The sequence below is a fragment of the Athene noctua genome, chromosome 1 (assembly GCF_965140245.1).
Source record: "Athene noctua chromosome 1, bAthNoc1.hap1.1, whole genome shotgun sequence".
In the NCBI taxonomy this organism is placed as follows: domain Eukaryota; kingdom Metazoa; phylum Chordata; class Aves; order Strigiformes; family Strigidae; genus Athene; species Athene noctua.
Genome location: NC_134037.1, coordinates 23853110 through 23866952, shown reverse-complemented (window position 1 = coordinate 23866952; position 13843 = coordinate 23853110). Strand labels below are relative to the sequence as shown.

Here is a 13843-nt window from a genome sequence, read left to right as displayed (position 1 = left end):
CTCCCCCCCCCTACCTTTTTCAGCGCTGACATTCTAGTGCATTATTAACGCGGCGGGTGCGGGCTGCGCGCGGGGCTGCCGGGTCAGGTGAAGGAGACGCCCGGCCGGGAGCGGGAGCAGCGGCGTGCGCCCAGCATCACCCCGCCGCGACTCCCTCACCCCGGCGCCACTCTCCCCGCCGGGGCGCCGCCGCCGCCCGCTCCCCGCGCGCCGCCGGGGCCGCCCGCCGCGCGCCGCCCGCCCCCCCCCCCCTCCCCTCCCTCCAGCCCGCCCTCCCCGCGCGTACCCCCGCCCTCGCTCCCGCGGCAGCGGCGCCCGCTGGCTCTGCGCAGCCGCGCTCCCCCTGCCGGAGCCCGCGGGCACCGCGCCGGGCGGGTGGGAGGGAGGGGCCCCTGCCGCCGCCTCCGCCAATGGCGCTCCTCCGGTCCCGTGACGGACGGGCGCGGCGGCGAGCAGGAAGGAGGGCGAGCGCGGGGCTGCCGGCCGCGCGGGGCAGGTCGGGCTCCTCGGAGGGGTCCGCCCGCGCGCCCGAGGCCATGGCCCTGAGCAGGAGGGAAGGTGAGGCCGGGCCGGGCGGGGGCGTCTCTTTTGCCGTGCCCGCTCCTTGGGGCCGGGGCCGGAGGGGGCCTGGGGCGCGGCGGGGAGCGGTGCCAGCCGCGGCCGCCCTCAGCTGAGCGCCGTCCCGTCCGGGCGGCCGCGCCACGGGACTCGCGCGTCCCTGCCCTCGGCGCCCTTCCCCCGGCGCCCTTCCCCCAGGGGAGGGCGATGGGAAGCCGGGGGTGGGCGAGGAGGGGGCCCCGGCAGCGCGGGGCGGCGGCCTGGGCCCGCCCTGAGGGCTGCCTCCCCGCGGGAGGGGCCCCGAGCGCGGCTGCGGCCGTCCCGGCCTCAGTCGGGGTCGGAGCCCTTCTCGGAGCTCCTGTCCTATACCCCCGGCTCGGAGACGCCAGGGAGAGTTCCTGCTGCGCCGGGTTCCTGCCTGGAGGTGGGGAGGGGGGAGTAAATGAAATTAATTCTCTAATCACGAAGTATTTTAAGATGAATGCGTTTTTCCCCAGTGTGTATAGGCATGTGCAGTCGTTAGTGACCACAAAGCTTGGCTTGTTTAAAGAGAGTTAGGGCTGAGCTGGAAGAGAGCTGAATGCTTGCCTACTGTAGTGACTTTGTGGCTGGCTCTTGAGTTTTCGAACAGTTCTAGCATCCTGAAACTCGAGTCTTTCCTGCGATGATAACAACGTGAGAGTGAGACTGAACAGCAGGATGACTGTTTAAATTATTTGCTGGATGACTGCAACTGGCGATAGTTTTAGAGGAAGTATAAAACTAGAGTAGTAATCTCTGTGGTTTAGATGCAGCTTAGGTTTGTGAAATGGATAAGGTGGATGGAGTAACTGGCTTCTTTTGAGGAAAACCAGAGAATTAAAAATTGATGTTGTTTCGGAGAACGCTAGAGAGTTGAGAAGAGTGAGTTCATTCACTTGCAGATGAACTCCTGACTCTAGAGCTGAGAGGAAACAAATTTCGAAGCACTCATATTGTTTAAAACCAAAGAACTACTTGTTTCAATAGGGTGGAAGTCTAAAATGATCATGCTGAGTGACTGTCTTTACTGTGTAAAGTTAGAAATCATTCATGTTTCCTTCAGCCACTGTAAGGAATGGTGATTTAAGATTGTGAAGAAAATCCAGCGAGGAATACGAGGGTGACAGATTGCGGCTTGATCACCCAGGATGAAATAAGAAAATTGGAAGAGTTTACAACTTCATCTGATGAGCCTCTGTGGCCGATAGCATATATGGAAACCATTGACTTTCTATTGTGTAAAACTATACATTTTTAGAAAGACAGGTGTCTCAGAAAAGAGCTTAAAAAGAACGTTTAGATGCTTCTCTCTTTAAGGTTGTTTTTGCTTCTGTCAGAGAGTAGATGCTGAAGACAGACTTTTGTCTGCATTATAAATGAACACTGAAGCTTTTTATCTTGTACCGAACTGGGCCATAACAGAATAACTGGGGTGGTCAACAGCCTGTAGGTCATGGATCTCATTGTCAATTAAGAGAATCTAAATATTGGAAAGACAGCAGGCAGCAGTGCAGGTAAGTGAAAAGCACTTCACTTTGCAAGGAAAGGATTGGGCAGGTGTAGCTGAGAAAGCGCAAGGTTTTTTGAGTTTTGTGGGGCATTTTGTTTTTCAGTTACTCATGTACCAATGATTCATAACAGGGCTAGAGGTACTAGCAGTTGTTGTTATATGTATTGACAGGATGATTATCCTCTCTGGGACAGCTGTATTCATAATTCATAGCTGTTAAACATCATCAATAGCATCTTCAAAGCTGTAGTCATCATTTTTGAAAGTTTGTGCAGCCCCAAGGTAACACTAATAAAGGGTTAGAGAATGGCATAGAGCTGCTGAAGGGTAGAGTTAAGATACTAATGTAGTGTAATATATGTTATTGACCTTAACTGCGAATAAGAAGTGATGCAGAAGTTAGTACGCTGTACAAAGGATGATCTAGTGGTACTGCAGGTGACTTCCTATTTGAGAGATTAAACTGGAAATCAAATGCAGCCAATTGATAGTTATCGGTAACAACAGTAACAGAAGGTTTTAAACAGTGAGAGTATTGCATCGAGGAGTGCTGTTTTCATCTCTTTGTGATGAATCAAATGACCTAGGCTTGAAGCAGGAAGCTTCTACTTGTAATACGGATGGAAATTAGATTGCAGTTCCTTAGTTTTAGGGTTTTATTTGTTTATTGTGTGGTGGGTTTTTTTTTAAATGGCTGTATCGGATATTAAATAGCTTAAGTCTTGCAGAAAAGCACACGTTTTTTTTCCTTTTTCTAATTAAGAACAACCTTGCTTCTTACAGATCTTGATTTTTTTTTTTGTTGGTTTTTTTAAACATAATTTTTTGAAAACACTGAGGATCTTTCTGTAAGGAAAAAAAAAAGGGTAAAAAGCTTTTTTTTTTTAGGGTGGGTGTCATTTCTTTCATCAAGATATGTTTATCAGTAAGGGAAATGTTGTTTAGAAATGGAGTTTGATGCCTGACACTATTTTCTTTTGCTTGGGAGCAGTATCTTGTTTGTCCCCACTCCCAAGTAATTAACAACGCATGTTGCTTTCAGTCACTGAAGATTTATTACAGTTTACCAAGATCTTAATTTTATTTGGCTTGTAGTTGAATAAATCGCAAATATCTGATTTTTGTGATTAAAGGTAGAAGGTGTGCTAGAGCAAGTGTAATTGGCTCTGCCGTTAAAACCTTGTGGGGAGGGGTGGGGGAATCTTGGGCCTTTTTTGTTGCTGACTTCAGCGTTGTGCCTGGATGAGAAATCTAGCCAAGGAGAAAAGCCAACATGCCAATTAAAGAAAAGGCAGAAATGATAGATCCGATAGCTTTGTGTTTAGAAAGTCTGTGAGCATAGCTCATGCTCCCAGATAGCTGAACATGTAGAGCCTGACATAATGTGGTCTTCGGGGTTCTGTGTTTTGTGTGGGTGGCTTGGTTTTTGGGGTGGTGGAGTGGTGGTTTTAGGTTGGCTTCTTTTTAGAATTATACTTTGGAGCAATTCTTACCTGCTTTGTGGTGAGATAGGATGATCCACAAGAGAGAGATAGGACTGTTCAAATAGACAAGGGTATTTTTAGGAACAGGTGTATGTATTTGTGTTATTTAGTAAAAGTAGTAAGTGGGAGATAAAGTAATGTCTGCCATTTTAGTGGGTGTGTTTGGGGTTATTTTACCTTTTTAAACATTCAGTGTGTGTTGCTTTTCACTCAGTGCTAGTTTTGAGCTTGTTATCAATAGATTTCTGGAATCTATGGGCTATCTCAGAGCAATGCTTAAAAGGTTATGGTTGTATCCTGCTTTAACCCCAGCCGGCAACTAAGCACCATGCAGCTGCTCGCTCGCTTGCTCTGCGTGCTGCCCCCCACCCCACCCTCAGTGGGATGGAGGAGAGAATCAGAAGAGTAAAAATGAGAAAACTTGTAGGTTGAGATAAATACAGTTCAAGAAGTACAGCAAAGCTCTGCACACATGCAAAGCAAAACAAGGAATTCATTCACCACTTGCCATTGGCAGGGAGGTGTTCAACCATTTCCAGGAAAGCAGGGATCCATCACACATAATGGTTGGGAAGACAAAACGCCATCACTCCAAATGTCCCCCCTTTCCTCCTTCTCCCAGCTTTACATGCAGAGCATGACGTCATATGGTCTGGGACATCCCTTTGGATGTCCCAGCTGTGTCCCCTCCCAACTCATTGTGCACCCCCAGCCCACTCATTGGTGAGGTGAGAAGCAGAAGAGGCCCTGAGGCTGCCTAAGCACTGCTCAGCAGTAACAAAAACATCCTTGTATTATCTACAGTTTTCACCACAAAACCCGAAAAGTAGCCCCATATTAGCTACTGTGAAGAAAATTAACTCTATCCCAGCCAAAACCAGCACAGATCGTTATTTCCAGTAGACAATATGTGGTGTCTTATGATGGGATATTTCATATAATACTTATTTCTGTTATATGTGTATGTGGGGCTGCCTGTAGAAATTGCTGGATATTATGTTACAATCAAATATTCAAGTCACAGCAAAGGGTGATATATTCACTCCCTGAAGAAGGCTGAGCAGATACTCAATTGTATTTGTATTTTATATAATATGAATTTATTAAGATTCCTTTTATTTAAAACTTAAATGATGCACAGTCTTGCTGAACTTTTGCCTGTGCTCAGTGATATCACCCCTGCCAGTTTCATGGTTTGTTTTGTAAATACTAGTATATTGAGCTTCATTTTAGTTTCATATGAGCAGAGGGAACAAGCTGTCTCTATAAAATTTCCAGATTTCTTTTCAAACTGTTCTCAGCTATTCTTAAGGCAGTGCTTTAGGCCATTATAGTACTGTCTGTTTTCCATGTTACCTCCAGCATCTACCATAACATTTAACTTTTGTGTGTGGTAGTGTTTGATGTTCGCTTCAAGTCATACGCTGTTTTCATTCAGATAAGAGTTCTTTAGGTTGAAGTAAGGTTTAAACATCCTGAAATTTAGAAAATTTACACCTGTGCTGGCAGAGGATTGCCAGTGATGTTATAAGCACACAGCCTTTCCCCCTCCCTCCCCCAAATCTGTCAGAAGAGAGAGGGGAAAAAGAGACTTTTGTTGCTTTTTTTTTTTTACAGTTGGCCCAACTTTTGAGTAGCCAGAATCACTATTATTAATAATAATATTCAGCAAAGTTGAGGTTTTTTAGTAAGGGTGGGTGAGAGATATCTTCGTATGTTTTGAATAAGGTCTGTTTGATTATGCCAGGTAAGATCAAGATAATGGTGCAGTATGAGAAGTGTATCGTTAAGTATTGTGAAAGATGCTTAGAAAAATGGATGGTGTGCACAGACTGAAATAATGGTGAAGATGCTGCTTTCCCAGGACTGTAGTAGGAGTATGCATCTTGTAAGTTTTCACTATGAGGCAGACAGGGTTCTTAGGAACAGCTGGAACAAAATCTGATGTTCTCATTGTCTTGGTTATGTAGCTTTTTATCATCTGTGTCATGCCAAGTTTATTAGATGTCTAGGAACTTGAGGCTTCAATTAAGGTGGCCTGCTGAGTGATCCCTAAAGCCTTTGTTGAGACAGGATGGCACAATCTATTAGTCAGGTTCTTATTGTACTACACAGCCATGCAGAATTTGCTGACAGATGTAACACCAGTCTTCCGGATTTGAAACTACAGTTTGACACAAAGACTATGCTTGGTGAATCAGTTTTGTCTAAGCTGAGAAAACAATCTGATTTTTGTAGTGACTAGCTTTTTTGTATCTGCAATTGCTCTGAACTGTGTTGGCCTGGATGCACGCAGGTCACGCTCTGAGTGGTAAATCACTCCTGTTGTGACTCACTTTTTAGTTTAGGTGAATATGTAAATGTGGGGTATGTAGTCACTATATTCTTTTCCTTTCTTTCTACTCTTCTGATGTGTGCTATATACTTAACTTTTGAACACAAGCAACTTATTTATCTCAAAGATTGGAGAATGGTATATTACTGAGTTTCAGATAAAGTCATTTTCCATGTATTATAAAAATGAGTGCTAGGGGAAAAGGTAAATGGAGCTGTTTTATGGATTACTGTATTAGAGCACAAACTGGAAGTTTCTTACACTGTGCAGTTCCTGAACTGTAATAAAGAATAAGATGAGTAAAATCTAGGCAATTAGCATCTGGTTTTAATGTCTAATGGCATGTAGAACACTAATAGATGCTGTTTCAATGAAAATACTATCAGAGATCTTGAGATGAACCTTGATATCATGAAGTTAGTATTACACGCTAGATTTAAAACAGTATCTGAGCTTCTTGTGCAGCTCCCAGTGACTTTTTGGTTAGCAGCCGTACTGAGATGCAGATGGCTGATACCTAGTATTTCAAGCGCAGAATTTCTGTGACCTTGAATACAAGCAAGTCCTTCTGTTATTTGATTCCCAAACAGTACATGTGGGTTTTCCTTTTTTCCACTAAATATATAATAATAGCTTTAGCAGTTAAGAGTAAAATGATCTATGTTATATGGAATGTCAGTGAGATCCATTGTAACACTGCAGAAGAGGACCATTCCCACCTTACATGTGGACATTCTGTCAAAAACCACACATTTTCCCCTTTAAGCTGTCATTCAAGTTTTATGAGGTTAGTAGAACTAAAAGCTCCTGTAAGGAGCTAGTCAAGTTAAAAACAGTTTGTGATGTCAGCATTTCACTATGGTGTTCCTACTCAGTCTTAATTCCAGTTTTGTAGTTCCAAAAAAAACAAAGCCAAGCAACCCACCCTCCTTGACATCTGCTGACCCAGATGGTAATAGCTTGCGGGGGAAATGGGGCGAAGAGCCTTTGTTCAAAAAAAGTGCTTTTTTTGCAAAGGCAAATAGTTAAAAGTAAGGTGTATGAGGCTGAGAGGCTGTCTTCCAGACCAAAAGACTCTCTTCAGAGTCAAGGTTTCTAACCTGTAGGGAGATCTTCACAGGAAACAAACTACTATGTAATAGAGGATCCCTTAATATAGTAAGGAGAGGCAGAAAAAGGACCAAGGCCAAAAATACTCAAGCTTTTCAAATGTGAGTAACAAACATGGTGTGTAGGTTTTTGCCAAAGGTGATTAATCACTGGAAGAAAACTAATGTGAACCATTTAGTTCCATCACTTCTTGAAGACCATCCAGAATCTTTTGAAATATGTTAAAAGTATTCAGGTACAAGTTGTCAGGTTTTTGTGTGTAAGATTACTTCTTCCAGTCATTCAGACAAGGTAGCCTAGTGCGTTTTCTGGCCTTAAGGTGCAAGTGAATTCCACCCTCAAATTTGAAGCTGAAAACTTACTTGGTATCTTCCTCAAGAAAGAATTTCAGGGAATAATAATGCTGTTTGGAAACAAGGACTATAAATTTATAGATAGATGCAGTTAAGTCTGAAGTATGAAAACTGAAGAAGTGGTAGATAATCTGCAGAACGGCATCCTCTTTAATCAAACACAAGATCTTGTAAGATGTTAGTTTCTGTGTTTGTCTACAAGTGCCTCTTTAAAGAGATAGTCAGCTTCAGCCTGAATTTTCTGCAGCAGACCTTTCTTTCAGTCCTTACTTTTATCCTGTTTTGTCCTTTAGATGCTCTTGTAAGAAGAGCTTGTTACCATAGCTTCACCTGCAGGATGAGGACTGCTTGCAGACTGTGAACACAAACCAAAATGCTGTAAAATTGGAGGCTTTCCATTCCTATGTACATAAAACTGTACTTTGACCACAGCTAGAATTCTGCATATTTCACGCTTTTTCCCCCCTTTGGAAAGATTAATTTTGTTATTCCCATGACAGTGCTTTGCTTTGGTTTGCACACACTCTATGGTGGAATGGAAGTATGTCACTCTTGGAAAAGCTGATCTTCCTGGTAGTAGGAAAATTACATTGTCCTTTTCTTCCTTGTGACTTGAAGAAGAGCATCTCTTCTTATATTTAAGATACACCCTTATGATGATCTGGACTGCCAGGGTATACAGAACATAACAATGCAGTGATGTGCAATTCTTTTCCTCATATCTCTGTGCAGCTTGAACATTTTTGGAAATGGGAAGGTCCTATATAACCGAGGAGTGGGAGAATGATACCCTGTTCAGCTGCCATGGAATGTTTTGTTCTAGTTAATTCCTACCTTTCCTCATTTTGATTTTAATCTGTCGGTAGCTGCTGAACTGATATCTGAAGTGTGGGAATCTTTGCAGTTGAGTGATCTCTACTCAAAGATTTTTTTTTTTTTTTAAATTTATGTTTAAATAGATAGTCATTGCCCTCCAGGCTAGAATGTGCCTGTGCATGTGCCCACACATGCTCTCTTAACTTAATCCAAGCCTCTGTCTCTGCCATTTCTAGCAGTGGTTATGGGGTCTTTGATATTTCAGCTCTGTCCCTTTTGTTTTGCTTGTGGGGTTTTGGTTGCAGGGGTTGATGATTGGGGATTTTGTTCTTTGGGAGCACTGCATGTGTGGTTTTTCTTGTATTGTGAAATTTAGGTCAAGATTAATAAATTTAATTATCCTCAGAGATTCTGTGTATTGATTTCCATTGACAGAGGCTTGTACTCAGTGCAGTATCATTTTTACTGAGTACATCTTGGACATCCAGTGGATGTCTGGCAGAATTGGTGTCTTATGTACACTAGGTCTCTGGAGGAATGTCTAATGTGTAAACAGAGTATCACACCTTGCATGTGTCTGCTGTTAGGCAGCATAAATTCAAACTGAATTTTGCCCCTAGTGTCTGAAATACAAACTAGGTGTCTGTCTTTTTGAGACTTACAAAGCCCTGACCCAAGTATCGCTGTGTGTTAGGCCAAACAAATACAGAGTCAAGACATTTGTTTATTGGTTTGGCCAGCTGAGCAACTTCAGAAAGAATCCAGAAGACCTAAAACGTGAAACTCCATCCTGTATGGTTAAAGAGCACATGAGCTTTGTGAGGAATAGTTTAAGGGAATGGATGGTGGCTCTTAGTCAGAAGTTATCATCAGTCATCCACCTGCTAGCTGGTAGGAATGGCAATCTGGCTAACATTTTCTGTATGTAGCAGTCTGTTAAAATGCTTTTACACCCTGTTGCTTTAGGTCCCAATGAAACCCAGATATCTCTCTTTGTCACAGAGTTGCTGAAAATAGATGAGGCAGGTACTTGAAATGAGATTTATTCTAACCAAAATTGTTTAGCACTCCAACAAACATTAGTAAACTGCAGGTTTGGATGTCTGTAAACAGAACAAATACTGCACAGCCAATTTAAGGTTTAGGGGTGATGACCTAAAAATGTGCATATCAATTACCCAACAAGGTGTGGGCTCTCAACCTCGAGGAGTTACCTTGGGTGGAATCCCAATGCAAGGGGAGAATCCCTGACTGTAGACCTGAGGAGGACTGGCTCAATTTGCCCTCCAGGGCTCCATTTATAGCCTAGTTGAATCTGATCTGTGGTCACATATGATCAGCAGTCTAGAAACTTCTCTTGACTGAGGCGTTTCATTGGCTGTGGGCCTTCTCTGTTCACCTTAGGGCCTTGCCTTTTCTATCCCTGGACCAAGGTGTGTGTATGATCAGTCACCACAACACATCTGGGCAGCCTGACCCTCAAACCATGGGTTCTAGTTTTCACTCTTTCCTTCCAGCAGTCAATAAGTTTTGGTCTTTATTGGGGCAGGTGCATCTGCCATACTCTTTTTCAAGTGGTCCCCTTGAGCACCTCCAGTCAAGAGTTGACTGTCTAACCCTGATTAGGGAAGAGGAGATTATCCAGGCAATGGGATTGTTGTACCCAACTAGGCAAGGCTTTAAGCAGTCTGCTCTAGTTGATTGTACTCTGAGTGTTAGGATTAGACTAGATGATGTCCAGAGGTTCCTTCCAACTTTAACGGTTCTGTGATTTTTATGACCATGCTGTAAAGTAACTGTCCTGTCATGGCCTTCACAAGAGATGTGATACTTGCATAATAAAAGAGACTTCAAGGATTTAAATCCTTTTGAATATAAGAGTAATTCTGCACTGAGATGAACTGAACATTTTAATGAGGCCTTGTCCATATGTTCTGCATGTGGATTATCATTCTGTCTGCCCTTTCCATCCTCTTCTGTTCTGCTGTACTATCTTTTCTTCAGCTTTAGCCAAAATAGCATGTTATCACATCTTACACATGGGAGGTTTCAGAAGAAATGCCTGACTCTTCCGTTTTTGGAAAACTTCTGTTTGTAGGAGCGAGAGACCGAGTAGGGCAATTTGCAAGCTTCACAGAGTTCAAATGTGTTCAGCGCTCTTGATGCCACTTGTTTTATTCTTGCTGCCCAAGTTGCATTTGTGTAGGCAGAAGGCAAACCAGTTGAGAAACATGGTGGGGGTGCTTACAGTAAGTGTGGCAAGTAGCCAAAAGTACATGGCAAGCATTCTCCACAGAAATATTTTTGAGGACACTTGCCTCCTACACTCAGCTGGACAGGAACACTTCTGATGTTGTTCAGAACTTCGTTTAGTTATTCAGCATGCTTCTGTTACAGTCTGTAGTCTTAACTGAGTTTTAAGTCATGCTGTCAACCCCAGGAGAACCTTTATAAATCTGCAGTGCTACTCCAGCGTTGGTATGTTTGTGTTTGTGGGTAGTCTGCTTATATAAAGAAATTTAAGTGGTTTAATACACAGATGCCAAACAATGCATTTATTTGAAGGAGGCCTTTTACTCTTCTTACAAAATTCTATTAGAAAGATCCTGGATGTTCACAATTTGTATCGCTAGCCAGCAAGTGTTCTGCACACCATTTATCAGAGTTATACTTTGTTTATGTTATGTCAGAGTCCTGATGCTTTTTCAGTTTTCCAATTTATTTGTACGTCAGTATTTCCACACGTTAAGTTGTGAAGAATTAGCCATGGAACTAGTTTGGTACCTATTGCAACTTGTTCTCATTGCTGAAAATACTGGCTCCTTTTTGTCACCGAGGAATTCCTGGAAAGATATGTCGTCTGGTGTTGCTTCAGCTCATGGCACAGTAGGAACGTTCGGTGCTTTCCACTACAGGCTGGGTATTTTCATAGTGTTGAATGTTTTCAGCTGGGAAGTGAATTAATTTCACTTTTGAATAGAAACCTTACTTAGTAGACAAGACTAGAGTATGTAAGCTTTTCACATTTGTAGGTCTATTAGAATTGAAGTTTTCTACTGAAAACTTCCAGGCAGTTGGACTTGATGATTGTCATAGGTCCCTTCCAACTGAAATGTGCTATTCTTACTGCAGCAATAGACAAATTGCTCTCTTCATCTTGTGTTTACAGCTTTCTATGTCTTGGACACAAGACCTCAGTGCTTTTTGAAGTCATAGAAGTACACAGAAGCCACGTACTTCACTGTAAAATGGCATAGGCTCTTAATACTGCTGTGAGGAAAGTTCATGTGTTCAAATATAACTGTATTTTAAATGAAAGTACAGTGGCTCTACAAATTAAGATCTTCCACTTCTGGCTTTATAAACTCTGTTATTTGCCACTACTATAAGCCAAAATACACTTCCTTTTCTTTAAGTGGAAGACTTGATGTCAGTGGGGTTTCTGCAAGGAGGCTGAGCAAAATCTTATCCTAATGCTCTAAATGAGTCATGTATATGCATTTTTAGCTACTGCCCTTAAATGTGTCTGTGCCTTAGGTTCTGCTGAACTACTAAGCAAAGTTTAGGATCTTGGTTACTACAGTAAGATGTTATGTGGTTTTTACCCCTTTGAAAAAGCAGCAGCCATGCGGATGGTGTAACTAGCAACTTTTTCTTTATGAACATCTGTCTTCTACACCATTAGTATACCTGATGAAAGGCACCTTATCTGGTATTGTTAGAACGTGATGACTCCCTTTTGCTAGCTTTAACTCCAGAGACCTGGTTTAGACCTCTGTTCTCCATCTATCACACGTATAATGAATCCAACATCTGTTTCATGTAATATATATGAAACAGATTGTTAATTTAACAGATAAATAAAACAGATATGTAATTTACCTTAGGAAAACTTTTCTTTTCCTGGTGACCTTCATAATAACAGAGATAAATTTTGTCTCCTTTTTTTCAACAAATAAAAGGATTCAGTGTGATCATATGCACTTGCTCTCTGGTTTAGTTTGCATACATGTCAGTAACCAAATGTAAGGAACCCTGGAGTGATCTATGAAGAATATAGTATTGACAGCAGTCTTCACTGCAGTCGATTCTAGTCCTTTCTGGTTTCTGTCAGCCCTGTAGCATTTATAGGAGTTAGACCTCAACATTAGAGACTTCTCTAACTACATTGTTTCATTTTCTCCTAAACTAGAGGAATGTTTCAGTACTACTAGACACTCCTTAGTGTGCTGAGATTGGCAGTTATCATTCATCATTAGTCTCTAATATTTTTGTGGCACAATCTAATGAAATCTTATTCCTGAGATACATAACACTTCTCACTGCTTGCTTAAAATTCTTTTGGCATTTATTTGCTTATGCTAAACAGCCCAAGCTCTCCTTGTTCTTCTGTGTCATGTTGGTTATTGTAAAATCTTTTCTCTGTCTGCTCAGGTTTGAGTTCAGCTGGTTTGTACACAGCAGAATTAAGGCTGTACAAAGTGTTCGGTGAGATTTCTCTAGATTCATATATTAATGTATAATTTTCCTGTCTCAGATTTAAAAATACTTGGCCCAGTATGGTCTTGGATTACATTGTCAGCGTACAGGACCTTCATCACAGTAGTGGCTTAGTCTCTCTAGCAATTGATTAAACATACAGTTTTTCATATGTACTCATTTCCAGCTTAGTAATCTCCATTTAGGAATGTTTCCTTGTCCCCCTAAGTGTGGAGCCCCCCAAACCCTGGAGGAGAAAAAGGCTCTACAGTTTTATTTCTCTCTTTAATCTTTATAACCTTGTTAGCAAATGCAGTGTCAGTGTAGCCTGGTCTTCCCCTACAGCTAAAGAGCAAAGACTTTCTTTAAACCTTTAGAACTTGGGCCAGGTATTTCTGTTAATATAATTACTGTGCAGTACCTCTTTTTGGCAGTATGCCTAGCTCTGACATTGTGAAGTTTCCTTTGTATAATATTGATCTGTGTTCAGTGTATTGCACAAAACCGGTGTGGCACACGCAACACTTACTGCCCACCACCACCACCATGTGTGCACCCACAGAGTCTGATGCCTAGTAAATCTAGGTAGATTCAGAACACTAAGTCATCTTCTGTTGATGATTATAAAAAGTCTAATGCTTCACTCACTTCCAGTGTCTTGTTTTCAACCCTATACATCTCATAGCATAAAGAATCTCGCCATTGTAGTGTTAAAGTCCTGCTAGATTCCTGGAGGTGAAAGAGAACAGAAATACAGCAAGCACTTGTTCACAGTTCTGTTTGCGCTTCTGTATGGACTCTGGAGTCATCAGCAATGGAAATAATCTTTCCACATGCTACTCTGAACTAAAATGGCAACTAAGTCTCTTATGATAACATAGAACTCCAGAGTGTGGTCGTCCCTTGGCTGTGCTCATCTAACCTAGAGGCTTAGAGCTTCCTCCCAGTTGTCCCTGTGTGACCAGGTGTTCAGAGCTATGTCTTTAGTAATGTATAGCTATGGGGAAATTTTCCTTCATGCTGCAGAAAATATTCCCTGTAGAACTCAGAAAGCGTCTTTAGTCTTCAGTAGGTTGGGAGTAATGAGCTATCAATTATACATGAGAGAAATAGAGCCATTGTAAGCTACTGTGGTAGTTTTTAAAGACTTACCATGGATTGGGTGAAGTCTTCCTTT

At 42.3% G+C, this 13843-nt stretch overlaps 1 protein-coding gene across 5 annotated transcripts in view; it reads left to right on the top strand.

Moving 5' to 3' along the window:
• Positions 1-460: 460 nt before the first annotated feature.
• Positions 461-13843, top strand: part of ERICH1 (glutamate rich 1) — a 100819-nt gene continuing 87436 nt past the window's right edge. For all 5 annotated transcript variants that reach the window (XR_012632807.1, XR_012632805.1, XR_012632806.1 and 2 more), the window contains exon 1: positions 461-558. Coding sequence is in view for 2 of the 5 variants with exons in the window: in XM_074895721.1 (XP_074751822.1) it covers positions 537-558 (22 nt within the window). In the remaining 3 variants the exon portion in view is untranslated. The remainder of the gene's footprint in view (positions 559-13843) is intronic.